This window comes from Coccidioides immitis (genome assembly GCF_000149335.2).
Source record: "Coccidioides immitis RS genomic scaffold supercont3.3, whole genome shotgun sequence".
Taxonomy (NCBI): Eukaryota; Fungi; Ascomycota; class Eurotiomycetes; order Onygenales; family Onygenaceae; genus Coccidioides; species Coccidioides immitis.
In genome coordinates this window covers 1,627,238-1,653,035 of record NW_004504308.1, presented here as the reverse complement: position 1 = coordinate 1,653,035, position 25,798 = coordinate 1,627,238, and the positions used below count along the sequence as shown (strand labels likewise).

The following is a 25,798-nucleotide window of genomic DNA, read 5'->3' as shown; positions in this document are numbered from 1 at the left end:
CCAGGACTTCTATTTCATGTTACACGCCATTAATGCATTGAGAAATTCTAGGTGACTGCGGGGCTCACTGAAGCTATTCGCCCAGCTCCAGGGTGTATTCGAGATTGGTGGGTTATTCAGGAATGGGCAGCAGCTCAAATCGCAAGTATATCAAGTGCCAAGAGGCAGAGAAACCCTACCTCGAAAAATCCCTCTTTCTTCCATTCTTTACAGGTGGAAATTACCAACCACGTGAAGTTAAACTTTCGAGTACTGTACGCCCCTCCTATGACGCAGCTCTAAACCTGAAAGTTGGCCGATAAAAGTCAATGGCCATCCGCGTGCTGATCCTTTTTGTTCGGCTTGGGGGACCTCGAATTTTTGCCATCGAATGCCTCCTCTTCAAGTTCATTTCGACCAGATGCCATCAGAATGGATCCGGTGGCAGGAGCACCTCTAGTAATTGGCATCGAAGCCCTTCGCACCCTTGATGACTGGCTCGAGACAGAAGACATCGTCAAAGCATGGTACGGTGCAGATTGCAATACCTTCTGCGAACTTTCCGTTTCCAGAAGCACAGGAGAAGAAAAACCCAGGTTGGCTAAAGTTTTTGCCATTGACAATGAGCGGTGGCCCGATGTTATCAGAATTTCTCTCGAAAAGGCCCAGAATTGGTGGAGAGCCCATTCCAGTGGACAATGTTGCTGGTTACCGCTCTACAGATCACTTTCTGAGCAAATGCCCGGTGCCTTCATCAAGGGAGTAACAGACGGGATATCTTGTATTGGGATAGCAAATTCGCTGCCGGCAGCTCGAATGGACTTTTGGGGATTGGTGGTTTTGGGCTACGCAAACGGCGGCATTCCTCGAGTCGTACGAGACAGCGCCATGGCATCCTACAGGGCAACCTTCGACTGCAGGAATTTCACCTTGGTCATTTGGCAGAATTCTCTAAACTCCATGGCTGTCGCCCATATCATACCGAAAAGGCATACCTCGTTCGACCGGCATAGTTTAGATAGCAAGAAATGGCAGTTGCTACTGAACACCGGCACTACCGTGATCCAGCATGAGGATCCACTCACTCGGTGGATTGAGCAGGATGCTCCTAAGCCACCCTACGAGTTGCTCGGTAAAGATTGGGACCAAAATATTCAATGCACCATCTTTGATTATCGGTTTATTAAATATATGAAGGATAAACTGCGCCAAAGTATTTACTATGCTCATGGTGCATGGAGAGATGTTCAATCCCGATATCTGGACGACCTCTTTATTCAAAACCAAGCTTCACAAATCAGCAAAAATCTCCTCAAATCCAAAGTGATCTTGGATCTGGAGACCTGGAATTCTTTCTGTGATGAAATGGTTTCGAAGGAAGACGTTCTTCATTATTCTCAGAGGCAGTTACACCAACTCCAGGGTGAAGTTGAAAGAGGGAACATCAAGCTGAATAATCTCCTTCAATGGCACAAGAACATTTTCGCCTTTCACAAGCTCCTAATTATATCGCACCAAATACCTGAAGAGCTGGAGACCCGAGGGATGGGGAGAATGGTACTTCTAGCCGGCTCTTCGCACGGAATTTTAGAATGAGACGAATCGACATATAACTGCACAAGACCTTGATTTCGCGTTACTACTTTCATTTCGGCATATGTATGTACATTGTCCGTTAGCAGGCCATTCCATCGGCATGGGAACGAACAGTTTTTAAAACAAGAATTCGGTATTTCCCACTTCTATTCAAGATACTGCGCGGGGCAAACGCATCATCAAAATATCCAATCCGAGGCCGTGCTGATCTACAGTTACGGGCCAATAAGCGCGTTCGCAAATCAAGGGCAATGAATGACACCACCGTCATGTGTATGACAACCCTGAAACAATGGTGTTTAGCGCTTCATTCCTAAACTAGGGGGGTTTGCAATACTAACAGGTGGCACAGCGGCTGTCGTTGTCCCTGGAGGTTGCGAGGTAGTACTTGGCTTTGGGGAAGGAGTCCCTGCACATCCAATTCCCGGAACGGCTATGTCAAAACCATACACGTCCGCAGCGAAATATTGGAGGGCATTGCTATCACGGACGGCAAAAGAAGAGTTATGGGCTCCGAGCTCGAGCACATCCTCGTATGAATCGCTGAAATGTTCGATATGGCCCTCTCCGATTGCAGGGAGATGGTACAGCCGGTGCAGCAGGTCAGTACCGAAGTATGTATTGAGAGGTGAACCGGCAACGGTGTAACCTCTTGTACAGAAGTACTCAAGGAATAGCCGAGTTGTATATGACAGCGGGCAGATCACGGTTTCACCGGTAGCGTTAGACCCCCGCCAATGACCACCCCATTCTTTGAAGCATGTGAATTCAGTTTTCATTCATTCCGTGAAATGGAGTTTCTCGGGCGAATGTACTTACTTGGTAATTTGCAATTACCGTCGGGATTGTCGCAGCGGAATAGAGTGTTCGCCTTATTGGCATTGACGATTCTGTCCAAGTTGCCAATAACTTCTCCTGAGGGAGCATTACCAAAGTATTTCCGGTATATGGAAGAGCTATTGCTAAATCGGAGAACGTGCTCTTTTGCGTGGTTGGCTAGGGTGATGGCGTCTTGAAGTCCTCTCTCGATCAACCGCCTTTCAGTGACGTTGCAGGAATCATGGATAGGGTATTGAGTGACTGCGCCATGATTCCATGCAGGGAGATCATGACCAGGGTAAGAATTTCGCCCTGCGAGGGGAGCAGCATGAAGGGGGCTGACAACGGCCAAAAGGGAAACGAGATATAGTTGCATTTTGGAAAGCAAGGTCAAGGTCCCTGTTTCGATTGTGACTGGGGGGAGGAGAACTTGGGCCTGGATAGCTATTTAACGCATGTAAGTTTCCATCCACGCAAGGAGGATACAAAGATACATCCAGCCAGACTCTCTCTGGCCAACTCGCTCTGCACTGGCAGAGTTGGCCTTACACGCGCAAGGTTCTCAAATTGCACCGAACTAGTCAATTAGCCCAGTGTGTCCGGGTGCCGCATCTCGGGATGCTCCACAGTGAGCCGGCCCATATCTCCTGGACGTTGACGGCCTTCCCGTGGTCACGATGCCGGCGCGGTCCCCTCCCTTCCCCCGATTGCCACCATTGATGATGCGAGGTGGCCTGCGTAGCTGAGTCAGCACCCCAAGGTTCTTGATTGTCCAACTTTAATTCGACGTTCACACCGGACGTCCTCCATCCCATCCGCCTTCGTGATGTCAGGTGTTTCTGGCGGGCTGGCAGCTCGCTTACTGGAGCGATGGGGTTCGTTCTCTCTCCGAGTCCGTGCCCGTGCCCATCTTGGTGCTTCGTTTCCCGGCAATCGCGTGCCTTTTGCCTGGCTGTCAGACGTTGCCAAGCCCAAATATGGAGCTTCGCGCCAACAATGCTGTCTCCGAAGGTCCTCAGCAACCCGAATCCCGCTTCTCTCCCTTTTGGCGCTGCCTTGCCGAGTGGCTTCGGAGAAAAGACCACGTTCTTCTCAGTCAGCCTGGCTCGTGTCCACAGCGGCGTCGGCTAATGTTCCGGTGACTTTTCCACCAAAGTCCTCACATATGGATGCTTTAATTGGACGAGCAAGGTCTCAGCCAACTTGGCGGTAACATCCCGTTTTAATGTCTCTCAAGGTGGGATATGGCACTCCTTTGTATCTTGGCGATATATTTAATTTTTCCATCCGCGCTGTTGGATGCAGAGCGTTTGCCTGTTCTGGCGTTCTTCGGAGATCTTTCATTTCAAATACGACTCCATCTTGAACAGGATTCTCTCGTATTGCAGCGAGAGCATTGGTGGTTACTAGTTTTTTTTCTTTTTTGAATGAGAACCTTTGCCCGCGCGGCCCGACTTCCATTCGTATTTGAAGGCTGAGGACCTTCCCCCAGTACTCTGTATAGTCCACTGCCATTCGCAATACTTTCCGTGTTTCAAGCTCGTTGACCAGATATTTCTGTCTGGCTGTGCTTACGACATGTTTTCGAGAATCTTTTCCAGCATGTCTGGTTGGACTCAGATTTGTCTTATTACATCACTGCTAGCTCCGCAACTATACGCACAAAGCCTTTCTAATTGCCATCGCCACGGCTCAACTGAGTAAGTGGCCAGCCTTGGGGATCGGGGGACTTCATTAACACATTGTTCCAGATATTGCTACGGCCCTGATGGCCAAGAGACTCCTGTCACGACACATCTTTCGGCTCCTTCAACCGCACCAAATGCTGCAAGCGCAACTCCAACCGCTACAAATGCGGCTCAGACAACAGCCATCACGAGCTGCCACCTGCACGCCACCAAGACGTATGTAGTCCCTGTGCGAAATCACCGAAACTCCTTCTCACATATAGACAGTTTTTGTATCGCTGGAGACGGCAAAGAGGTTCAGGTAACGGGGCCGGCAGGGCCGAATACTACGCCACCTACTCAATATACCGATTGTCATCGACATGGATCTAAGTTGTACGTGCTTCTCGAAACTTCACCTTTATCAATCCCAACTACGGACGTCGAACAAGGATGCTGATTTCAATCCTAGGTACTGCGTAGGCCCTAACAATGAAGAAGTCGAGGTGTTGGCAGCAGAAGCCTCAAGTCCTACAGGAGGGCACGACGGCCACAACCATGGCAATGACCAGCAGGAGCTCGATTGCCACTTTCATGCAGGTGTAGAGTATGTTTTCTGAAATGATCTCTCCCACCAGCATAGTCGCTAACCGAACAAGACATTGTGTCCCAAAAGGCGGATCGGAAAACGAGCCACAATTAGTTTGTGACAGGATCGACCGCAATTACAACGTTCCTTACCGTATTGGTTCGCTTTTCGCTATTTTGATCACCAGCGGTATCGCCGTTTTCGCCCCCATACTTTGGAAGCGGTTTTCTCCTTCGACGGCAAGCGCATCGGCGTTTCTTATCATCAAGCAGTTCGGTACCGGTGTTATGGTTGCTACTGCCTTCATTCATGTTAGTTATCCACTTCCAGATCCCTTGAGTGTCTACATCTAATGTCATCATTAGCTTTTGACCCATGCGCAGCTTACGTTCGCGAACAGGTGTCTCGGACGCCTTCAATACGAAGCCACGGCTACCGCCATCATGATGGCGGGTCTGTTCTTAACTTTCTTGTTGGAGTACTTTGGCCATAGAGTGATGGCTTCGAGGATTCGTCCAGAGTCTGACCGGGAGGGCTCGGTATCTAGCTCAACACAGCAGGCAAACCAAAAGGATTCGTCAAGAACGTGTGCCGTTGCTCCCGAGATGTCCCATCAGCATGCACCACGAAGCGATAAACTGAGTGTCATTCTTATGGAAGCTGGAATTGTTTTCCATTCTATTAGTAAGTTTAACATCCAGGATAAGCGGCCCTCGTTTAGCAGAGGATAAATCTGACTCTGTATAGTTCTCGGTCTCACTCTCGTTGTTGCTGGAGATTCGGCATACACACCTCTGTTTATTGTGATTATATTTCACCAAATGTTCGAAGGCTTGGCCCTTGGGTCCAGAATTGCCGACCTTGCCAAGATGGCGACCGGTATGAAACTCATCATGGCAACTATATTTACACTCATCACTCCAATTGGTATGGCTATCGGACTTGGCGTCCGCAAGACGTTCAACGGAAACGATAGAAGCACCATTATTGCGATTGGAACTCTCGACTCTTTCTCTGCAGGCATTTTGACGTGGGCATCCCTTGTAAATATGTGGGGTCATGATTGGGTTTATGGGGAATTTAGACAGACTGGGGTTATGAAAACCTGTCTTGGAATGCTTTCTCTGCTTCTGGGTATGATTGCAATGGCTGTGCTAGGAAAATGGGCATAATGTTTATGTGAGATATTTGCTTTTTTTTTTTTTCTTTTGGTACTGGCGGAGGATTTTATGGGATTCATACTGCATTTCAAGCCTTTTAGACTTTTTTATCTTTTCACTCTCTCTCATGTCGTCCACACTCTCATTTTAATGTCACATGATAGTTATTTTAGTTCACAGTGAACTTGATCGTTATTCACATGATAAATCAAACACCAGTTAAAATTTCTTAATTTCAACCTTCATGCTCTGTACATTCGTCTATCCACAAATCATGAGTGCAAAGGCTTGCCAGTGTTTGATATATCACATGAATAAGTTGTTAAGTTCAACTCCATAGGAGTTCATAATACCTACTCTGTACGGGGTACGGAGTACGGAGTACAAACTAAATAACTAAGTTACTTAACTAGTTAACCTAGGTGCTTGGCTTTATTATATAATCAACTCTCTTGATTATGTAACTAAGTTGGATCCAAGGCGCGGTCTTCGGGCACTCCAGCAACTCAGCGTTTTTTCCTCTTCAAGCTCCAAGTCGTGAGCTCGAGCTAAACAAATACGATGTCTACATCAGAAGATATTCTCTCAAGTCTTGAGCGCCAACGTGCGGAGTTGGAGCATCAAATTTCCGATCTCCAGCAATCTCTGTACAAATGGCGTGTCTGGGATGCAGAATTCGACGGCTTAAAGGAAGAGTTATCCGCTCTCGATGATAACAGCTCAAAGGAAGATATTCTTCGCACTGCAAAGGATTATGGCGGATTGCTCGTTACTGAAAATGAGATCAAGAATTTGCTAGGCGAACCGCAGGGCGTGAATCGGAACCGACGGCAGGTCATCGAGGTGATTGGACGCCGTGTTGATTATGTACGAGATAATATCAGGACGTTGGAAAAGAGGATTGAGGTGGCTGAGAAAAAGTTACTGAAGATGCTGGTCGTTGAACAACCTGGTGGGGATCTTAATGAAGAAGGACTACCGATGACGGATATTGTGGAAGAGCTTGACGACGCAGGGAGGGTGATATCAGGTTCTACGACTACACCGGGAAGGTCAGCGGAGGAAATCTTAGAGGTTCTTAAAAGGGCAGGCGTGAAAGATATACCGGAGGGCAACATGGAAGATTCAAAGGCGATATCGGAAGCGGAAAGCAAAGAAGATCCTAATCCCATGGGCGTGGACGCGGGCCTCACGACGGATACAAAGGTGACCGATGCAAATGAAAGTACTGGACGGTTTGAACACCGTTTGGCTGATGGTGACGTGGCAAGTGGTTCGGTCTCCAACATTCCGACAGTTGGCTCGACTGTGAGTAGCCAATCTGTGTCTGAGCAAATGGACAGGGATGGTGATATTCAAATGCCAGAGATAGACGAATCTCCTGAAGACGCTGCATTGCGTAGAGAGATTCTCCAATATGGTCTTGAAGAAGTTGGAGCTGTGGTTGCGGAACTCGAAATAGACGAATCTGGCAGTGAGTTTTCCATATCCGACGAAGAATACGATGACTATATCATGAGTGATGAGTATGAAGAGGAGGATGAATATGGTCGGGCCACAAGGCGGGTTCTTTCCGATGAATATCACAGGCAAATGCGAGACCTCGAAAAGAAACTAAATGCCAAGAGTTTGCACAATATTGGTCCTGACCCCAGTATCCTCCCTCCTGAAGTTAGACGGGATCTGGAAGAACCTGACTTGAAGCCTGCAATATCTGGGAAAAATGAAGACAAACTGGCAAAGAAAAAAAAGGTTGCCTTTGCAGACGAGCTAGATATTGCACCAGATCCATCTACTCTCGCTCCAGCTGGCAACTCACCCGAAAGTCCTAGGAAGCGGAAGGCTCCTGAAACTCCAGCTATCCATGATGTAGTAATGGAACATTCTAGCGCACCGAATAACACTGCTATTTTCGAGTCGAAGCCAAGGAAAAAGGCATCGCGCTTCAAAATCGCCCGGGCAGGTGAAGGACATGTTCTGCCGGAACCCGTCTCTGTGCCTCTCACCACAAATTCGCAAACTTCACCCCCATTATTCCGCTCGAAAGCTCCTCCAGTCACGCCAACACTTTTCCCAGCTACGACTTCGGATCCAAAACCTTTTTCTCAGCCAATTGAAGACCCAGATTCCGATTTTTCCAGATCAAGCACGATCGCCGATAATCTCATTGAACGTGAAGTCAATGACACTTCAGCTCTCCCTCCAGATCCTGAGGACTTCGACGAGGCCTTTCTCAAGCGACAGATTGCAACGGAATTTTACAATCTTCGAAACAGGAAAATCCAGCAGGAGGGCGGATTCATGCGAGAAGAAGACGAACCTCAAATCATTCCTCTTGATGCCGAGTCAAATTCTAATAAACCGCGCATGAGTCGTTTTAAATCTGCCAGAGTGAAAGGGAATTCGGGGAGTTAACGTGGTATGTACTCTGCATCAGCATTACGTCATGCACATAAATCAGATGCATTCAAATTACAAAAATCTATTCGATAAATATTCTCTCCGTACTCCGTACCCACCAACCTATTCCCTTTAGATCTTTATGTTGCTTTATCTTTTTATCCCAGAGCATACCTCGAAAGGTATGTCTTTGAAAGCCAAGCTTTCTTGGAATTGTCAGAGGGGTAAACAGCCCGGTTGTTTATCACTGTCTCACCACATTTGATTAATCAACTTGGTTTGCCTCACATTTCGGCTGGTCCCAGGGATATCTGTTGATGGACCATGTTGAATACATTGACTTTCCAAAATCAACTTAAAAAACACCTCACATAATATAGGTGCTTCTTTAAGGGTGAGGTCTCTGACCACCTTTCCCCCGCTATCCCTCGAAGTCTTCTGAGAAGGCATCGGATGTGATGTGACCATGGGATTGTGGTTACGTTTCCCTCACTACACCCCATGCAAGTCAATTATCTCCGCCATAGGAATATAAACCTGAACCTTTATATGCGTACTTTAATTTTGTTACAATACATCATAGCTATAAACATTCGTAAAAATCATAAGCAAAATCAGGGCCTCTCTTTATCGAACTTACAAGCCAACATCAACCCCCGTTGGGTCATCACAGGTTTAGTGGGAAGTGTTGAAACTTACTCGCTCTAAGACAAAAAAAGTCCAAACGCAAAGCAAAAGCGGTAACGATCAAATGTATCACCAACGTTGAAACATGAATCCAGGTCCTGGTGGTCCCTAAATCTGATATAGCAAGAAGAAGAAGTGGGTAAAATATCCAAGTGTTCACTGCCAGAGGTGAACAAGGCCGGGTGATAGAGAGGATTTTGAGGAAAGCAAGTGTGATGGCAACATAATGGCCATTTATTCGGTGTCTAATGAGACTATAAAAAGAAAATCGTCGTGGAGGGGGCATGAGGAGATGGTTAGCTGCAGGTATCCGCTGGTGGTCTGGATGTAGAATGGAATGATCGGTGTCCGTAGGAGAGTGGATGAGTAGGGTATTTTCGGATGGCCGGATCTCTTCTCCCATTTCGGGAACTGGTTCAGAGGTGCGTCTAATGTCGATTGTTTTGTTGGTTCCGTAGCCATGCGCGTTACGGCTTGGGGTGATTCCGGTACCTAGTCCATTACTCGGACTTCGCATTTCTGGTGCAGGGTTCGGCGATTCAACGGGGAGGGCAAGTGATTTCGAACGTCTTTCTGCCGAACGGCCGTTTCTATGGTACCTGTGGCTATCGGAAGCACCTACACCAGTTTGTATTCCACTTAAAACATCTGCAGCGGTTGGGCGTTCATTAGGGTCAACGGAAAGCATTCTTTTCAAAAAGCTATAAAGCTTTTCGGGGAGTTCTGGTCTAAGGCGTCTTGCGTCATCAAATCCAGCCCACTGGCTTATTTCAGTGCGCAATTCATCTAAGTCCTCTTTGTCTTCATCAATGACATCGGCATTCCGATAAGGAAGTTCTGCAAAACAAAGAAAGTAGAGAATCATCCCCAGAGAAAACACGTCAGATTTGAATGTGAAATTTCCAAAAGGACCATTGGGGGAGAGACGCCGTAGCACTTCGGGTGCGCAGTAGGAAATGGTTCCTGTACTGCCAGTAGAATTTCGAATAGTGTTTTCCGACTGGACTTCCCCAAAATCACTGACCAAAACTCGGAGCTCGCGCCCAGTTTCATGGAGTAGGCAGTTGCTCGGTTTCAAATCACGATGAATGTAACCATTTTCATGTAGGTACTTCAGGCCTGAGGTTATGTCCTTGAAAAAAGAATATATCTCCTCAAACTGAAGCTTGACCGGACCGCCGAAGCTAGGGACTTCGGGCTCACCTTTGGATCTTCGGCGCAAGCGCTCTTTCAGTTGCTGTGGTGTTACGGCCGACTGAACCGAGCCACAGACATACTTTTGCAAATCTCCGGCGTTGCAGTACTGCTGTAATATAAAGGCACATGGCACGCTTGGACCAAAATTGCTCAGTTTCGCATTTTCAAGCCACACATGCCGGTATGGCACCAAGTTTTGATGCGACAGACCCTGGAGCAGCTGAACTTCAATTAATACCTTCTTTAGCCACTCATGGTCATCTCCTACTGGAACACGTTTGCAGGCAAATTGGCCCAATGGAACACCATCGAGGACGTGCTTAACGAGTAGTACAACACCCTTTCCGCCTCTACCGAGCACGCCTTCTTCGACAAAAAACCGCTTAAAATATCCCTGACTGAATGCGGTGGAAGAGATGCCAGGAGACGCCGGAGCTGTGGTATCATCACTGTACGAAGAGCCTAGGGGTGAACCCTCGAGCGGTATCGGTTGTACTAATCGCCTTCGGGGAGACGGGGGTCCAGATCGTTCGGAGGTGCCTGGTAGCGTCGCATCAAGCATACGAAAATACTCAGGGTTAACGAACCCATGCTGAGCAGCTGGAGTGTGCCCTCGTTCTCTGTTAGTGTGGTTTCCATCTCGCAGCCGCTGGTGACAGTAGGGACATTCTGGCGGTTCTATGTTCGTTGGTGCATTATCGGCGCTCTGGAGGACTAGCTGCTTGGAGGCACGGTCGAAGACTACCACTGCATCATTATGACGACTGCAGGTCATCAACATCAGCAAAAGAATCTGCTTCTCAACTTCTTCTCATTACCTCGGTTGAGGCGTCCTTACAGAACGACGTCACGACTGGAGGCGTATGGAACAATTGACATGCTCCGCTCGTCTCGATCAGACATTGTGTAACAACCGCCCAGTCGCTGAAGGCCGGGAGCAAAGATAGAGATGATGTATCATTTCCACTGTAAGGGGCCAAGGCAGTATTTGCCAGATTCTCCTTGTGGAGTGGCAATTAGGTCTTTGAAGCTGGGTGGTCTGGGGACATGATACTGGTTGGCAGGACAAAAGCCCGTTGGCAGCCACGTGACCGCGGCAAGCCTTTCCAAGACCCTGGACCTCCATGCTGGTGGTGACACGCACGGCTAAGTTAACGGCTTGAAGTTTGGTCTCTACGTCACGGGGGAAAACAAGTAGAAAGTAATTTATACAATTGGGTATCTAAGTTACTCATGGGGGTACGGGTCCATGGCGCCCGGGAGAGAGGTAGCTGCTTGTTAGAGCTCCTAAGAACATCATCCCGCTGGGGGGAAGAGATGGCTCCAATGGCCATTATAGCAAGCCGGGTGGCGATAGGACGTCCGCAATGGCGACGCCCCATGCAGGTAACGCGGGGCCAGTTGTCAGTCCAGACAGGAATCGACACAAAGCAGCCAGTGAAGGCCATGTGTCACCTGCAGACCGCCCTTGGGAGTCCTCCGAGAATTGCTTTCTGATGAAGCTGGTTCTTGCGATGCATGAGTAAATAACTGGCGAGCCGGGCTCAACCAAACTAGTTCCACTAGGATATATCCGAACTTTCCTATTAGGACTACTCTTCAACCCGTGGCATCGCCGGAGTCAGAAGAGGCCTCTTCTTCATTGCCAGACCCTTCCTCACTGTCGTCAAAACCGTTAAAACTATCGTCCTCATCCTCGGGATTCTCCGACGAAAGTTCTTCGGCGATATTGTCATCATGGCTCCCCAAGTTTTCGGCCTTTCTCTTACGGGAGATTTCTCCTAAACGACCATCACGTCCCTCGATCCTCTCGTTCTCTTCACCTGGTGTGTGGGGAGGAGGGGTGAACCACGGTATCTTCCCTCGGAGGAAATCATTTATAACCATCTTAGCTACACCGTCAAGATCAGGCTCCCCTCCTTTCAAGAGTCTGCCACCTTTTCGGGCTAGTATGCTAAGGAAGTCAATGGCATCCGTGTAGTTTTTGATTTCGTAAGTTCTTTCAATATGCTTCCGCTGCGTTCGTTTAAGAACACCAGGAATGTACTGCTCGGGATTTTGAACGTTTTCCACACGAACCACTCCACGGAGTAAGATGTCCTCCTCTGTGTCGGTGTTACTTGGTGGCACAACTCCGGGGCAATCAATCAGGTAAATACGCTTCATCAAGGTAATATACTGCCAAACTTTTGTTTCTCCAGGAATGGGAGCCACTGTGCAAACCTTTTTCTTTCTGAGAGTGTTGATTATGGAAGATTTTCCCGTGTTTGGATATCCGATAAACCCAACAGATATTTGTTTCCGGTCTGAGTGAAGGGATGAAAACTGGCGAAGAAGCTGGATCAGGGACCCCTTGCCGAAGGAATTATTGATAGAAGCATGGAATGCGAGTGTTGGGTAGTCTTTGGACAAAGCACGTACCCAAGACGCCTTTTATCAAAATAGAGTTAGCATCCGGAATATAGTGAGCTTCGTATAAATCGAGTATGCGAAGGATAAATGTGTGAAATGTAACTAAGAGAACTGCTATGAGATCACCCTAATGGTGAGAGCAGAGCTCAACTCAAAACAAAACACACCTGGCCCTGTACGACAGCGCTTTCAGAACAAAAGCAAGTCTAACCTCGAACCTCAGAAAGAGGCCAAGGCGGCGGGCGGAGTCAATCTGCCAAAGCTGTAACAGACAAACTTCCATCGAGAGAGCAGTGCTGTGCACCGGAAGGAGTCTTGACATGCGATGGCACTGGTTCCAGTGATTGGGAGATCATGGTAATGGGAAAGAGAAGCACAGAAAGGCTAGGGATAAACTCACAGCTACACCGGTTGGCACTAAATCGCATTTGTTCAACACGAAGATGAGATGTTTATGTGGCGCTTCCTCGCGGATGTACTTTTCAATACTTCTGCAGCGAGTTCCTTCGGGATCTCTGGCATCAAGAACATGAATGACAACATCGGATGAATCGATAACTTTATAAAGTTCATTCCAAATTCTCTTGCTCTGCCCTTTGGAAAAGACGGGCTCCCTGGCGGCTGTGAGTTCTCCATCTTGCTCTGTATTATCACCGGTTTCACCCGATGTTCCACTCAGCAATTTTGCTTGCTCAAGCCTTTCCAGATAAGTGTCGTGCATCTTCTCTGTCTCGCCGGCAAGCTCTTCCAACGTTCCCACACTAAGTTTGACCCGCTTCCTTTGTGCTTTCGGGCCAAATGTGTCACTGAATGGTGCAGCCTCCACTGCAACCTTCGCTTCATGCTGCTTCAAGCCGTTTGGAGCTTGTCCATCACGAATTAAACTCATTGGGAGCTTATTGGTTTTAAGGAGAACCTGGTAAGGATCGGACGCTCGTTCTGCAACGGCTTCTCGGAATGAATTCAAGGCCTCCTGCGAAATAACTCTGGTGTTCCCAAACCATTTCCTATTGGGTTCAATCCTTGCATTTGGTACCTCTCGAGATTGGTAGGAAGCAGCTTTCGTGACGTTGCCAAAGGCGTCTCGCTGTGCCCGACCCTCTTTGTACATATTAAGAGTCTTCACCTTCTTTGCATTTCTTTACAAGCGGTTAGCATGATCCAAGAACACAAGAAATGCTTTATATTAAGCAGATTGAGTCAGTGTTACCTATAGAAGTTTTCACCCTTGACCCGAACATTAGCCATTCCATCCCCCGTCTTCCCCTGCCGCTCTCGACGAGCAGCTTCCTTTTTGCCTGTGCCCATGATGCGGATCGATCAATCGATACTGCTCTAGAGGCAAGATGGCAATAAAACTTGGAGAAGTGGTTCAGGCCACTGTTGCTCCGCACTTTCAGCAGAAGGACAACAAACTTGCTGACGGACGAAAAGCAACAAAAAAGTCTGCGCAAGGAAATTTTCTGGTTGTGGGCTAAACGCCAAGCTTCCATCGTGCACGGACCAAGTCAAGAAATTTGCTTCAGCAACACCACAACCTCACGTCTTCTCCTCGACCACGAACCGCTAACGGAACATAGTGGTGTCCAATCCTCCAGGTGTCGCCATGGCGTCAATAATCGAGTCCGGCGTCAAGTCGACGATGTCTCTGTGTCGGACATGCCACACCACTCGAATCCAGGCGAGGCTGTTCTCCTCGTCTCCATCCTCAATGGTTGGTCCGGAATCTCCCAATTATATCGACATCCCTCGAACAATCCAACCCTACCTTCCTCGAAAAAAGAGAGCCAAGGGTGTGCTACCCGTTCCGCGTGAAATATTTCCGGCCCGACGACCGGACAAGCCTTCAGAGTCTTACATCGCCAACGCAACCCCCGAGCCAGCCAGCAACAAACCAAAAGTTGACAATGACCACCCTTTGTTCGAGCAGCTTGAGTGGAAACGCAGGATGGCAGCAGTGCGACGAAAGAATTTACGAGAAGGTCTCCTCGAGCTACACGAGCGAAAACAAAAAACGGAAAGCAAGGTTTTGGCCCGAAGCAAAGCACGACAGGCCCAGAACAGACAGGTCCTCAACCAGCCATCACGAGAGGATGAGCGCCTGACCAGTGCGACAATCGTGCAGGCCATGGTATCAAAGAAGAATCCTATTCTTCCCGACCCCAATGCCGAAGCCCGGCTTGCGAAGTCCTTGGCCAATGTCGCCATGAAACAGCAACTGAAAAGCGAGGAGAGAATGGACGCAATTCACTCACTGTACATGAATGCTCGCGATTTTATTATCACTGAAGAGCAGCTAAATGAGGAGATTGAGCGAGTTTTCCCTGCTGGAGATAACCCTGAATGGATGAACGACCAGAGAGCTGGTGAGAACGTCTGGAATCTGGGTCCCCCGCCAACCGTCAGTTCGTTGGTGCATAGGAAAGATGATGAAAACTCCAGATGGGATCTGGTGCAAGATCGGACGAAGAAGATTGCGGAGGCACTCACTGGAGGCAAGATCTAACCTGTATGCTGAGCGAATTGTCTATTCAACTAAGAGCATCCTGTACTATACATGTGTCACATTTTTCGAGTCTTCTCGTATATTTTCGTCAAAGTTTTACCCTGGGACAGCCAATTTTACTATTACCTTAGTTGCCACAGCTATGAAATCAAGTCGAATTCTCTTTTCCCTCCAGCTCTCTTAATAAACCGTATGCTACGAGGATTGATCCGGAATTTGGCTCTTAACCTTGTTATAAACCATGGGAGTAAGCAAAAAAGATCAATAGACTTCCACCACCGTACTTCTTTAATCGTACATGCCAATGCAGTAAGGTCTACTTCATAATTCGGTCGCTCGAAATCCATTGACAAAAATCCACTACCACCCAGAACCAGTCTTGGGCGCAGACATGCCGCCCTCGTCAAGCCTCTTCTGTCCACCGCCAGCCTTGGTAGGCTTGGACTGAGCCGCCTCATGCTTGCGGAGCTCCTCCGGAACTCGCGATATCGAGGACTTCATAAGCATCTGTTTAAGATCATACCTACGAAGTAGAGTATTGTTAGTCTCAAAAACCAATATATCACTTTGTAAATGAAGGAACAAAAGAGATCCACGTACATGACATCCGCATCCTCGTTTCCAAGGAACGTGATCGCCACACCACTCTTTCCAGCACGCCCAGTTCGTCCGATACGATGTGTGTAACTCTCAATATTTGTCGCCATGTTGAAGTTAACCACCAAACTAACGTCTGGCACATCAATACCACGTCCTGCGAGGTCTGTAGCGACAAGCACGTCCGTATTCCCATTACGAACGGACGCCAACGCTGCTTCTCTTTGTTCCTGGGTCTTGCTACCATGCAGAGTAACTGAAGAATATCCCATCTGTTTAATATCACGAGCAACAGCATCGCAATTTCTTTTAATATTAACGAAGACAATAATTGGAGGTCTGAATTCGCCTGACGCAAGGATATCTGCCAGTCTTTTCTTCCGTTTATCCTCACCAGAGATGAATTCAACTCGTTGCTCGACGGTATCAACGGCTTCGCCAATATTACCAATGGTGACAATTGCCGGCCTCCGAAGATACTTTCTCGCTATACGTTCCACGGCGGAAGGCATGGTTGCAGTATACATCATTGTCTGCCTGTAGCGATCTTTGCCTCCAAGATGCTGGCTCATAGCGCGCGCGTCTTCTGCTTCTTCTGTATCCGGCTTCTCGTTTGAAACCGGAAGAGCATCAAGGATTTTGTTGACAGGCTCCTCAAAACCAAGATCAATCATACGATCAGCCTCGTCCATGATCACGTAGCAACACTGGCTGAGAACAAGGATACGCCGTTCGATACAATCCACCAGACGACCAGGGGTAGCGATGATGATTTCAGCCCCGTTCCTGAGACTGAAGGACTGCTCTTCTAGGGAGTGCCCACCAACGATACTGACAACGTTGAATCCTAGTGGATTACAAAATTTCCTGGCTTCATTCTCAATTTGTTGCGCCAGTTCACGCGTAGGGGCCAATATGATAGCGTAAGGTCCATCGCTTTTCCTCCACTCGAACTCGTCGAGACGCGGTAACTCGGCGATGTAGACGAGAAGCGGAAGCAGAAAAGCGGCCGTTTTACCGGAACCAGTAACCGCAACTCCGATAAGGTCTCGATTTTGCAATGCAATAGGTATAGCTGCTCTCTGGATGGGTGACGGATCTTTGTACCCAACCTTATCAATGATCTCAAGCAAACGTTTCGGTAAACCGGATTCGCCCCACGATCGCATAGGATTCGGAATGCTGCCTCCTTTTGTGCTAATATTGAAGTCTTCTTTGAAAATTCTCCAATCTCTTTCACGCATCTGATCCAGCCGTTTCTGGCTCCAATGCAAATCCAACCCGTTTCGGCCACCTTCTTCTCTCCTGCGTCTTTCCATTTCAAGAATTTCCCGTGCTCTTGCGCTACCTGCCTCCAGGTCTCTATCCTCAAGAGCTTTCGCATATCTCTTCGCCGCGCTATCGACTACATCGTCAGAGAACCCAGCTAATCGACCTCGGCCAAAGAAGTTCATCTCAGACCGATTCTGGTACAGCGGGTTATAATCAGGGCTAGTGTCCTCATCCGCATTCCATTCAAAGTTGAACTTTCGTTCGGTTGTACGTCTTCTTTTCTTCTTGGCAGAGAAGCTAGATGTTTGGTCGGCGCCCATATATCGCTGTCTGGTGAGCAGGGCCTGAGCATCTTCAGGTGCCGTTCGTTTCTCGCCTGTGGCAGCCGAATCGGACGGTACTTTATTTCCTGGCCGCGGGTCATTATTCTTCGCCTGAGAGCTACGCATGGCAGCCGGGGCCGTGGGTATTTCTCCTCGTAGCGCACGCGGCGCAGTGGGAATTGAGGTCCTCGAGCTTCCATTTACATTATCATATCGGGTGGTCGGCGAAGCACGGCCATTCGAATTGCCACCCCCGCCATTAGAATCTGACATCATACTGCCGTTCGTACTTGCAGCTCTTATTCGTCTCTCATGCTCGATTTCTTTCGCTCTTTTCTCCAGTGCAAGTTTCTCACGTTGGGATTTTGTAAGAAATTTAGGCTATATATGCAGAACAAGCAGTTAGTTATAGTTCTGTAAGATCAAATTAATTTTGCAATACAATAAGCGGATATACAAGTTTGAGAACGAAGAGCGTACCCTTGAAGCTGCTTCATCCGCTTCCTTCTTCTTCCTTAATAGCTCCTCGACACTTAAAGGTGTAGTTGACTTTGAGCTTCCCCATCCTACTTTCTTCTTCTTTACCACCACCGGTACAGTATATGTAGACCTAGGAACATCTTCCGGCGGCGGGGGCGGTGCAAGGGAATCTGGCGGAGGTGGAGGAGGAGCCGGGTCCGTTGGTGGCGGAGGAAGGGCGGATTCGTCAGGAGGCAATGGAGGAGGGGTTGGCGGACGTTCAATAGGCTCCAGAGGGGGCTGTGGAGGAGGAATCGCAGAGGTGCCCTCAGTTAACATGCCATCCATGATGCTATTGCTTAAGTACATCCTACTGCTGTCTCGTTCGAAGCCAACGCGCTTGAGATAAGCCAAGGATTCGGGCAACTTACCTAAAGATTGCTATCACATGACCTTGTTAGTTATCGCCACTGTGATGACTAATAGATGCAAACGGTGCAAACACCAAAGCGAGGCCACTTATGGGCAAGGCTGCAAATGAATAGACCTCCAGGCCATTGAATTTCGAAAGTTATTCTAAGCATTGTTTCACCTTTATAAATCTTATGTATTGCAATCAAAAAACAGCTATGAATAAAAGCAAACAAATTAGTAGAGTACATGCCGAGAATTCAGACAAGGAGGGCCAGACGCTGTCCACCCTGATCGCAGAGCATCGTACACTCATCCCCACTGAAAGCCGTGCTGCTAATCCCCAATATACAGAGGCCGTCATTATTGTTCCATGATATGCCTGTCGCGTAGGCTTCGTCTATACACCAAATAACCTAACTTCCCCTAAGCAATTTTGGAAACTGTGGAATATACCTAACAGTATAACTACGGATACTTGACAGGCATGGCCTATATAAATGTCAGCAAGGTGGTCACCTAAAGTAGAGCCAAAGATAAAAACTTACGGCCCCATTAGATGAAACTGGTGGCTGGTAGTACTTGTTATAAGGATTATCAGGCACTTGGGTGGGAGGTTGAAGAGGGGACTGGACAGGAACCTCAGCAGACGTTTGGTTACCGTTTTCAACAGCTGTGGGTTTAGCAGTATTATCTTTCTGAGCTTCTGCATTCTTCATGATCGTTTGTACAGACTGGGGTCCGTTCACTTCACGATCGAGAGCCATGTATTCTTTCGCGGCATCCTTTGAACCTCGCTCCAACAGGTAGACCATGTAAATCTGAAGTAGTTCCTTGGCCACTTGTGTGGATAGGCTACTCTTTGTGCGGACATCCTCGATGACCTGCTTGATTCTTTCGTATTGAGTACCTTCCACATCAGCGCTTGTTGGTTGCTCGAGCTCAAAGGTCAAATAACTCATCCAGAACGGACGGCTATCAGGATACCAATGTTGGTTGTTTTGAAAGACTTGTCGAGCCTCCTCTGGTACTCCCTTAATCTTCCAGAGAAGATTAGCCCATTCGGCGACCAATGCAGATTTCGCCTGAATATCGCACTGGGTGGAATCAATCTGTGACTTATAAACGTCAATCGCAGCATCCAATCCTCCGTGACGTCGTGACATGTTTGCGAACGATATTATTGTTTCCACATGGCCAGGCAGCGAAACAAGGATCGCACTATGGACATCCTTGGCAATATCGGTTCTGCCACACATCTCTTCGAAGTAGGCGTAGTGCAACCGAATAGTGGGCCTCGAAATTGGGACATAAAGTGTGCTAGCGCGTTGGTATATATTTCGCACCTCTTCTTCTTTTCCGTCCTGGGCGGACATCCATCGGGCATAACGCATCCAAAATTCATCATAGTGGGCACAAGTGACGAGACATCTCTCATAGAGAAATTGCGTTCTTGCATACGATCCCTCCGATTCTTCGAAGTCAAGGTACTTCCTCCAGTTAGCCAACTGTCCATCGTCAAGTTCCGTTACATGGAAGTAAGGACGTTTAATCTCAGACTCGTAAGTCCATCGCTTGGTAGTCTCCGTTTGTGTCCGAGTGAAGGTTTCCAAATGATAGCCATCCACGCGCAATCGGACATCCCTTTCAATCTCTGCTTCACTTCTAGATCCCGGCGGGATGCCGGCTGCAGCGCCTTCAACCTCTGCTCTAAATTGAGCGATAGTCTCAGGAGGCGCAAGCTCCGTCAAGGGTCTAGCTTGTGCTAAGTGACGATACGTCTCGAAGTATCGCGCATACTGGTGCATAGGGATTTGGATGATTCGGCCCAAGATCGCAAATATCCTATTGTCGCCAGCCTCTAAGTTCTCTTCAAACTGGAGATACTTATCCCAGAAAGGGTGCGACAGAAAATCAAGGCCTACACAATTGGCACCACGCTCAAAGAGCCTGTTCATTAAACTGTCAGCGAACAATGATCACACAAAAAGGAGGGAGGGAGAGAGAGGGAGGGGAATTGGGGTGGAAAGGGGATAAAGGATGGCAAACATGGCATATGAATGGATCTGTAGGTATCAAAGTGCCGAATTGTTGCAACGTATCATGGTGCTTTCATATCATCGTGCGCAAAAGTAAGGAGCTATCTCCGAACTGGCCTAGTGGGTGGCACGATGAGAAAAAGAGATAACAGCCTGAAATTAAAGGGTGAGAAGTAGTTTCCAAGGAACCTGGGTAGCAGACGACTATCTCACCCACGGAGGAACCTTTGATGAATATTAATCTGCACCACATGTCCTCGCAATCACATCATGACTCTCTAACTATGGTTGGTATAGTTATAGGGGCAGGGAAACCAACGCATTGTGTATACTTACTCTCGAATGACATCTGGATCATGAGTGGTATCAACCTTAAAGGTACAGTAGTTTGTCCAAAGGTCTACTGAATTCGTGATGCTTGCGACACCTCTCTCATAAACCTAAGCCACAGCATCAGTTCCCCATCCATCAGGCAGACTGTTGACCAGAAGAGACACTAACCATTTCAGCGGACTCCGTACCAGCGATAGAAAACTCCAAGTCGGCATATTTTTTCCAGTATCCGAATAATAAGGGAAATTTGGCCAAGAACTTGTCGTATATTGCTCTCGTGGTGGTGATCGCCTGGGGACTGGAGTTCCGGTTGATGCCGCCTTCTTGGCTTTCGGCAGCCCGAACTAGTTTCTCCCAGTTCTCGAAATTATCGGTATCCTCAAGCTGTTGCAATAAGCAAATGGCCCGAGAATATATGGGAATCCCGAGTCGGCTTCTCAGGTTCACTTACCACCTCCGCATTCAGCTTCTTCAGCTCCGCGTTCTCTTCATCAGTACCAGCAAAGTGCAAGTCTGCCATGGCGGCAGGTACGTTAGGTGTGATATAAGGGAAAGAAATCAAGCTTCAGTGCCTATCAGGCTGTGAGAAGCGAATAAGGCGTGGTTGGGGATGGAGAAGAGGAGGGGAAGATTGAAAGAAAGGAAGCGGTTGCGGCTGGACAAGCGCCTCAAGTTCAGTGCACAAAACGCGGCAATACGTATTTTATTTCCAGCCCTCACACAGAACTCGTAAGTTACGGTACCCGTTGTAATGGATGCTCCCATCAAGCGCAAATACGTCAAAACATTCGTGGTCACATGATCTAGAATTTCCGCCGAAATCTTAAACGCTGAAATCAAGTTTGACAAAAGAAGAAACGGACAAAGCAGATCAGGCACAATGGCCACTAAACAAGCTGTAACGAGTCTCACGGAGACACTACCTGTCAGACTACGCAATTTTTTTGCCCGCTATCCTCCCCAATTCTACTCAGCTGCTGCGATCCCAAAACCCACGCCGCCCGCTGATGCAACTATTCCCGGTGCCGCTCCAAGCCCTTACACTCCGTCTCGGGACTCCAAGCCCTCCAAGATAGCTGAATTGTCCAAAAACTCATTCTCCCTAACCGACTCCCTTCTCCGATCGATCCCAGACTATCCAAATCCTTTTCTCCCATATAAGAACCCAGAGACCAACCGCTGGAGAGGTGCCGTGATATCTCTCCGCAGACAGAATGAATTGGTCAAATTAGCGCGAGAGCATGGGGTAGAAGAGTTATTACCGCCGGGAAAGAAGTCATCAGAATACCGTGAAGCGAGAGTGATTGAGAAAGGCTTGCGAATCAAGGGCACAGGTATTGGACAGAAGGTGAAGGGTCATAAATGGGAGAGGACGTTGAAGACCAGGTTGGAGGAGAGAAGGAAGGCAATGTTGGAGATGCCGGAGATGATAAGATTATGGAAACAGGTATGTTTGATGCTTCGGTTCCCTGGTTGTGTATGCGAGGATATGAGCAGGCTAACAGTAACCCTTCGTTTAACAGCGTGGACACGGAAGAGGATGGAAGAAATATCCCCGATAATAGGCGCATACGCAAAGCAATTCGGATGCTATGTTTTGTTAAAGATTTTTCCCTTTCAACCTGCGTTACGGTTTCATTTTTGGGCGACACATCGGGCGGTTGTACGAATACGGGCGCCAGCTTTTGAATATACTTACATCGTTCTGTCTCCTTTACTATCCTCATTCCTACTACAAATGTGTACAATATCAAAGAACAACTGAAAATCCACTAAACAGCTTTAGTCAGGCCTCACAGCCTCCCACATGGCGTCTCGAAAATAATGAGGCCTGTGCAAATTAATACTCTACCCGAATCCTAAGCAGATATATGCAGCAAGATTTTAGGAAAATAAATATCATTAACAAAGTTCAAGAGAAATGCGACCTTACGAACTCCCATAAAATGGTTCAACTCTATCCCCAACCTTCACGGTTGGACAAAGCCCCTGGCGTCCCGACGAAGCATTAGCCAAACAGATATGACGCCCAAAATACACCTTTCCATTGATCTTCCTTGTCTTCGCGAGCGTTGAATACGGCTCTTCGCTTCGAACACCCGTATCCTGGTCGATACACACCATCTGACACCGCTGACAGGATGAAAGGACATCGAACCTCCAATTTCCTATCCGGAAGCCGGACCAATGGTCTTCGATGTAAGGATGTTCTGTCAAGGATTCATTATCGCCGGTCCGCCTGTCCATTCTCGAAGGGGACAGGTCCTCAGAAACGATAATATTGGCACGAAAGACATTACAGGGTACTGTTTTGGCGTTGTTTTGGCGTGTCTTTATCTCCTCATTAAGTCTATTGACACTTGACCGGGAGACAAGAAGCATGGGGCTTTCGTTTGATAGAAGAATAGGGTTTCGGTGAAGTGAAGGTCTGGGCTTGGAAAATGTGGTCGACAGAATGCTTGATCGCTTATTCGTCTCGGTTGCAGGCAGGCGAGGCTTATAATATCGCATTGTAGACTGAGGAGGTAGTCTAGCGAGAGTGCAAGGGGTGGAGAGGAAATCCGAAAAGAAAGCTGTTACAGTTGGAGTCGAGTATACCCGTACGGTGACGGTATCTCCACAAACCGTCGCTGCCTTCGCATTCTGCTGCATCTGAACAGCTGTTTGCCCCTTCGTATCGTCAGGGAATAGGGGTATTTCGATTGAGTTCCAGTCCTCGGATCCAGTGGTCCCACAAGTAATTCGCAAGAAGCCTTTCTTGAAATCAATAATGGGGCGGATGAGAGCCATCCTGGGATACTTCTTTTGATTAAGCGCAGTGTTTGTCCCCAAATGTATAAGGCACCACTCCCTATCCCATGCGAGGCCCTCTGGCTTGACCTCCCATTGTTCACCCTCAGGAATGACAAGTGCTCCGCAGCTCTTAATCGGATAAACGTAAATTTGTTCAATATAAAACTCTGGATTCAGGGGGGTCGATGGGACCGGGGCTTCGGGCAGAGACGTACGCTTTTCTTTTTCGACATAGAAGTCGGAAATAAAATTAACAAAGGTATCGATATCTCGCATACTGCTCATCGCACCGAGACTAACTCGTATTGCTCCAGACGGCTTTTCGCCCATCAAATCAGTTTCATCGCCACAGCGCAAGCCAGAGGTATAGTTTCTCTTCATCTCTTCGGGGTTAAAATGAAGATATGATGCTATTCCGCCAGGGTTGCAAAGACCTCCGGAGCGAATATGAATGTCTTTGACGGCGGCGAGTTTCTCAACGTCCGAACTCCCTACCCACGACCCACGACTATCCTTCAAGTTGAATGCGACCACCGGTCCCTGTGTAGCTGGATCGCCATATGTAGAATACGACGATTTATATATTTCACAGACCTTTTCTCCGTTGGAATGTCTCAAACCTTCGAGGCGACAGTATAAATTCTTCGCTAGTGCGGCAGTGTGCCAAGACACATTTCGCATTGAACCATATAGTCGCTTATGTACATCAAGCGCAGAATGTACCGCCACGATACTGTGGAAAGGTAGCGTTCCATCCTCAAGTCCGTCATGGACGGCATCGTTTCGTTTGGCATGCCATTCCTCTCCGAGACTGATGACCATTCCGACCGTACCTCCACCAAAATAGGTTCTCTTTTCAAAGGTATGTCTTGCCTCCTTGCGAACGATAAGAACGCCGATGTCCGGAAACCCAAATATCTTGTAGAGGCTCAACACGGTGAAATCGGGAGCGGAGTCCGAGTCACTCAGATCCAATGGCGAACTGGAAACATGGGCTGCCGCATCATATAAAGTAAAGACATTCTGCTTTCCTCCTGTCTTCGCTCGAATGGATTTGCACCATTCAAGACCCAAACGCGATCCAGTCATGTTTGACTGGGCGGGATATGCGAACAGCTTGGGGTATGGTTTCTCCTCCTGTCCGCTCGGCGAAGCACCCAGACCATCAATCCACTCTTGTACGCCATTGGAGTCAAGGAAGCACCTGCTTCCTCGAGTCGCAACATTTCGCGGTCCAACCAGACTGGTATGCGAATCCAGATGATACCCATACCAAAAACCCCTTTGGTCATAGTCCCGCAAAGCCTCTGTAACGAGTTTGATGCCTGCAGTAGCATTGGCGACAAAGACAATATCAAAATCGTCCGGGCTTGCGTTAAAGAACTGTAACAACCTTAGCCGTGCATCGTCTACCCGCTGAGTAGACAGCTGAGAAGAAGAAGACGCAGAGTGCGGGTTCCCGAAAATGTGGGAGGTCATCTCCCGTGAAAAGTCATCGATGAGGCTTTTTGCATATAGCGTTGCACCTCCATGGTCGAGATAAGTCGTGCCTATAAAGGCACCGGTACAATTAGCAATCATCGCCATTCTACCAGCCCTGATGGATTATGGAGATGCTCACTTTTTAGCAGAGGAAACTCACGACTCCGTATCGTCTCCACGTTCTCCGGGTAGAGGTTTTCCGCACTCTCGCCATCCACGGCACCGGCGTCTACCGTCTTCTGCTTGCTAGACGATTTCTCACTTGTCTTCAAAAATGACGCATCATGTCTTTCTTTCCTAAGTCCAGAAATCCTCAAGAGTGTCGACAACGACATCTTCCCCAGCCACAATCTATAAAGGCAACAAGGTTAAATTGTAAATCCTAGCCAGTCATATATAAAAAAAAAAAAAAGAAAAAGAAAAAGACACTGCCGGTGGGTCCAAAGAAGGTGAACATACAAGAATATCCCCCAAAGCACCACGAAGCCCTCCATTATAAAGGTATCCCGGAGCTGATTAGACGCGAAAAGCCCCCGAGGGAAGCAGCGCAGTGCCCGCGTCCTCCAGGTTGAATCTGCATCCTAGCTCACCAGGCAGCGGGGGCGTAGTATCGCAAGTCATCCACCAACTTGGATTCTTTGCAAGAGGGCAGGTGGCCATTCAAAAAGTGAGGTCATCAGAGATATGTTTTCTTCTGAGGTATACTGAAAAGTGAACCAAGGTGCTTTGGTTAGTACAGAGTACAAGATGGCGAAACTTATATTACACTAGCTCAACTCCCGGCAACCTGGAAAGTGGGGCATTATTCAGGTCGCCGCCGTCAGAGCAACCCGAGGCCAGCTTGCAGTTAAAATGTAGGGTATTAAAGAGTTGTGCTGGGGATGATTCCCATGTAGTGGAATATTTACTCTCTTGGAACACAGAACTCGGTACGATATCGATTCGAATCAAGCCTATCAATTTAACTTGCACGGAGTTCAGGGTATGCTTGGCGCGGTACACGTAATTTCCTATTTTGGTTTAGCTTGCATATCTGGATAAAGTGTGGGAGGGTTTAACAAGATGAACCCAAGCCTC

At 48.0% G+C, this 25,798-nt stretch overlaps 11 protein-coding genes across 11 annotated transcripts; 5 read left to right on the top strand and 6 right to left on the bottom strand.

Moving 5' to 3' along the window:
* The first annotated feature begins 335 nt into the window (after nt 1-335).
* On the top strand, nt 336-1,727 carry CIMG_08328 (uncharacterized protein). Its single transcript, XM_001241164.2, has one exon. It carries the CDS (start codon nt 412-414, stop codon nt 1,573-1,575), a length of 1,164 nt encoding a protein of 387 aa, XP_001241165.1. The 5' UTR covers nt 336-411; the 3' UTR covers nt 1,576-1,727.
* Nucleotides 1,609-3,860, bottom strand: CIMG_08329 (uncharacterized protein). The gene is made up of 3 exons (XM_001241165.2): nt 2,395-3,860; nt 1,917-2,326; nt 1,609-1,859 (listed from the first exon to the last, which is right to left on the bottom strand). Exons 1-3 carry the CDS (start codon nt 2,768-2,770, stop codon nt 1,818-1,820), a joined length of 828 nt encoding a protein of 275 aa, XP_001241166.1. The 5' UTR covers nt 2,771-3,860; the 3' UTR covers nt 1,609-1,817.
* CIMG_08330 (ZIP zinc/iron transporter) lies at nt 3,773-5,982 on the top strand. Its single transcript, XM_001241166.2, has 7 exons — nt 3,773-4,094; nt 4,146-4,298; nt 4,350-4,457; nt 4,534-4,668; nt 4,721-4,961; nt 5,016-5,334; nt 5,398-5,982. Exons 1-7 carry the CDS (start codon nt 3,973-3,975, stop codon nt 5,820-5,822), a joined length of 1,503 nt encoding a protein of 500 aa, XP_001241167.2. The 5' UTR covers nt 3,773-3,972; the 3' UTR covers nt 5,823-5,982.
* A 370-nt stretch (nt 5,983-6,352) lies between these two features.
* CIMG_08331 (uncharacterized protein) lies at nt 6,353-8,306 on the top strand. The gene has a single exon (XM_001241167.2). The coding sequence runs from the start codon at nt 6,372-6,374 to the stop codon at nt 8,223-8,225; it is 1,854 nt and encodes a 617-aa protein (XP_001241168.1). The 5' UTR covers nt 6,353-6,371; the 3' UTR covers nt 8,226-8,306.
* A 434-nt stretch (nt 8,307-8,740) lies between these two features.
* Nucleotides 8,741-11,112, bottom strand: CIMG_13235 (IKS protein kinase). Its single transcript, XM_001241168.2, has 2 exons — nt 10,933-11,112; nt 8,741-10,858 (listed from the first exon to the last, which is right to left on the bottom strand). Exons 1-2 carry the CDS (start codon nt 10,995-10,997, stop codon nt 8,878-8,880), a joined length of 2,046 nt encoding a protein of 681 aa, XP_001241169.2. The 5' UTR covers nt 10,998-11,112; the 3' UTR covers nt 8,741-8,877.
* Nucleotides 11,113-11,289: 177 nt separating this feature from the next.
* On the bottom strand, nt 11,290-13,926 carry CIMG_08333 (nuclear/nucleolar GTP-binding protein family member). The gene is made up of 3 exons (XM_001241169.2): nt 13,717-13,926; nt 12,907-13,645; nt 11,290-12,524 (listed from the first exon to the last, which is right to left on the bottom strand). Exons 1-3 carry the CDS (start codon nt 13,812-13,814, stop codon nt 11,694-11,696), a joined length of 1,668 nt encoding a protein of 555 aa, XP_001241170.2. The 5' UTR covers nt 13,815-13,926; the 3' UTR covers nt 11,290-11,693.
* A 139-nt stretch (nt 13,927-14,065) lies between these two features.
* On the top strand, nt 14,066-15,182 carry CIMG_08334 (uncharacterized protein). Its single transcript, XM_001241170.2, has one exon. The coding sequence runs from the start codon at nt 14,113-14,115 to the stop codon at nt 15,010-15,012; it is 900 nt and encodes a 299-aa protein (XP_001241171.1). The 5' UTR covers nt 14,066-14,112; the 3' UTR covers nt 15,013-15,182.
* A 36-nt stretch (nt 15,183-15,218) lies between these two features.
* CIMG_08335 (pre-mRNA-splicing ATP-dependent RNA helicase PRP28) lies at nt 15,219-18,047 on the bottom strand. The gene is made up of 3 exons (XM_001241171.2): nt 17,685-18,047; nt 15,613-17,585; nt 15,219-15,535 (listed from the first exon to the last, which is right to left on the bottom strand). Exons 1-3 carry the CDS (start codon nt 18,030-18,032, stop codon nt 15,373-15,375), a joined length of 2,484 nt encoding a protein of 827 aa, XP_001241172.2. The 5' UTR covers nt 18,033-18,047; the 3' UTR covers nt 15,219-15,372.
* A 202-nt stretch (nt 18,048-18,249) lies between these two features.
* CIMG_12139 (mRNA splicing protein) lies at nt 18,250-21,047 on the bottom strand. The gene is made up of 5 exons (XM_004444997.1): nt 20,898-21,047; nt 20,615-20,830; nt 20,450-20,553; nt 18,623-20,024; nt 18,250-18,566 (listed from the first exon to the last, which is right to left on the bottom strand). Exons 1-5 carry the CDS (start codon nt 20,964-20,966, stop codon nt 18,543-18,545), a joined length of 1,815 nt encoding a protein of 604 aa, XP_004445054.1. The 5' UTR covers nt 20,967-21,047; the 3' UTR covers nt 18,250-18,542.
* A 261-nt stretch (nt 21,048-21,308) lies between these two features.
* CIMG_08336 (60S ribosomal protein L25) lies at nt 21,309-23,320 on the top strand. The gene is made up of 2 exons (XM_001241172.2): nt 21,309-21,893; nt 21,970-23,320. The coding sequence occupies exons 1-2, from the start codon at nt 21,327-21,329 to the stop codon at nt 22,006-22,008; spliced, it is 606 nt and encodes a 201-aa protein (XP_001241173.1). The 5' UTR covers nt 21,309-21,326; the 3' UTR covers nt 22,009-23,320.
* CIMG_08337 (molybdenum cofactor sulfurase) lies at nt 22,295-25,607 on the bottom strand (the record flags this gene model as incomplete). The annotated part of the gene is made up of 4 exons (XM_001241173.2): nt 25,181-25,607; nt 24,861-25,072; nt 22,384-24,789; nt 22,295-22,305 (listed from the first exon to the last, which is right to left on the bottom strand). The coding sequence occupies exons 1-4, from the start codon at nt 25,213-25,215 to the stop codon at nt 22,295-22,297; spliced, it is 2,664 nt and encodes an 887-aa protein (XP_001241174.1). The 5' UTR covers nt 25,216-25,607.
* Between the last annotated feature and the right edge of the window lie 191 nt (nt 25,608-25,798).

Excerpts from the sequence above, each read along its gene's own strand:
- CIMG_13235 (XM_001241168.2), bottom strand. The coding sequence starts at position 10,997 with ATGTCTGATCGAGACGAGCGGAGCATGTCAATTGTTCCATACGCCTCC. Across the intron at positions 10,859-10,932 it reads TCCAGTCGTGACGTCGTTCT|TCGTCATAATGATGCAGTGG; the intron begins GTAAGGACGCCT and ends GATGACCTGCAG.
- CIMG_12139 (XM_004444997.1), bottom strand. The coding sequence starts at position 20,966 with ATGGCAGACTTGCACTTTGCTGGTACTGATGAAGAGAACGCGGAGCTG. Across the intron at positions 20,025-20,449 it reads GATCCAGATGTCATTCGAGA|GCTCTTTGAGCGTGGTGCCA; the intron begins GTAAGTATACAC and ends TTTAATGAACAG. Across the intron at positions 18,567-18,622 it reads CAGTTTCATCTAATGGGGCC|GCCATGCCTGTCAAGTATCC; the intron begins GTAAGTTTTTAT and ends ACATTTATATAG.
- CIMG_08333 (XM_001241169.2), bottom strand. The coding sequence starts at position 13,814 with ATGGGCACAGGCAAAAAGGAAGCTGCTCGTCGAGAGCGGCAGGGGAAG. Across the intron at positions 13,646-13,716 it reads AAGGGTGAAAACTTCTATAG|AAATGCAAAGAAGGTGAAGA; the intron begins GTAACACTGACT and ends CCGCTTGTAAAG. Across the intron at positions 12,525-12,906 it reads TAGTGCCAACCGGTGTAGCT|GCGTCTTGGGTACGTGCTTT; the intron begins GTGAGTTTATCC and ends TTTTGATAAAAG.
- CIMG_08330 (XM_001241166.2), top strand. The coding sequence starts at position 3,973 with ATGTTTTCGAGAATCTTTTCCAGCATGTCTGGTTGGACTCAGATTTGT. Across the intron at positions 4,299-4,349 it reads CACCTGCACGCCACCAAGAC|TTTTTGTATCGCTGGAGACG; the intron begins GTATGTAGTCCC and ends ACATATAGACAG. Across the intron at positions 4,962-5,015 it reads TTGCTACTGCCTTCATTCAT|CTTTTGACCCATGCGCAGCT; the intron begins GTTAGTTATCCA and ends TGTCATCATTAG.
- CIMG_08335 (XM_001241171.2), bottom strand. The coding sequence starts at position 18,032 with ATGTACTTAAGCAATAGCATCATGGATGGCATGTTAACTGAGGGCACC. Across the intron at positions 17,586-17,684 it reads CGGATGAAGCAGCTTCAAGG|CCTAAATTTCTTACAAAATC; the intron begins GTACGCTCTTCG and ends CTGCATATATAG. Across the intron at positions 15,536-15,612 it reads AACGAGGATGCGGATGTCAT|GTATGATCTTAAACAGATGC; the intron begins GTACGTGGATCT and ends TCTACTTCGTAG.
- CIMG_08336 (XM_001241172.2), top strand. The coding sequence starts at position 21,327 with ATGGCCACTAAACAAGCTGTAACGAGTCTCACGGAGACACTACCTGTC. Across the intron at positions 21,894-21,969 it reads TGATAAGATTATGGAAACAG|CGTGGACACGGAAGAGGATG; the intron begins GTATGTTTGATG and ends TTCGTTTAACAG.
- CIMG_08331 (XM_001241167.2), top strand. The coding sequence starts at position 6,372 with ATGTCTACATCAGAAGATATTCTCTCAAGTCTTGAGCGCCAACGTGCG.
- CIMG_08329 (XM_001241165.2), bottom strand. The coding sequence starts at position 2,770 with ATGCAACTATATCTCGTTTCCCTTTTGGCCGTTGTCAGCCCCCTTCAT. Across the intron at positions 2,327-2,394 it reads CGGTAATTGCAAATTACCAA|AATGGGGTGGTCATTGGCGG; the intron begins GTAAGTACATTC and ends CATGCTTCAAAG. Across the intron at positions 1,860-1,916 it reads CGACAGCCGCTGTGCCACCT|GGTTGTCATACACATGACGG; the intron begins GTTAGTATTGCA and ends CCATTGTTTCAG.
- CIMG_08334 (XM_001241170.2), top strand. The coding sequence starts at position 14,113 with ATGGCGTCAATAATCGAGTCCGGCGTCAAGTCGACGATGTCTCTGTGT.
- CIMG_08328 (XM_001241164.2), top strand. The coding sequence starts at position 412 with ATGGATCCGGTGGCAGGAGCACCTCTAGTAATTGGCATCGAAGCCCTT.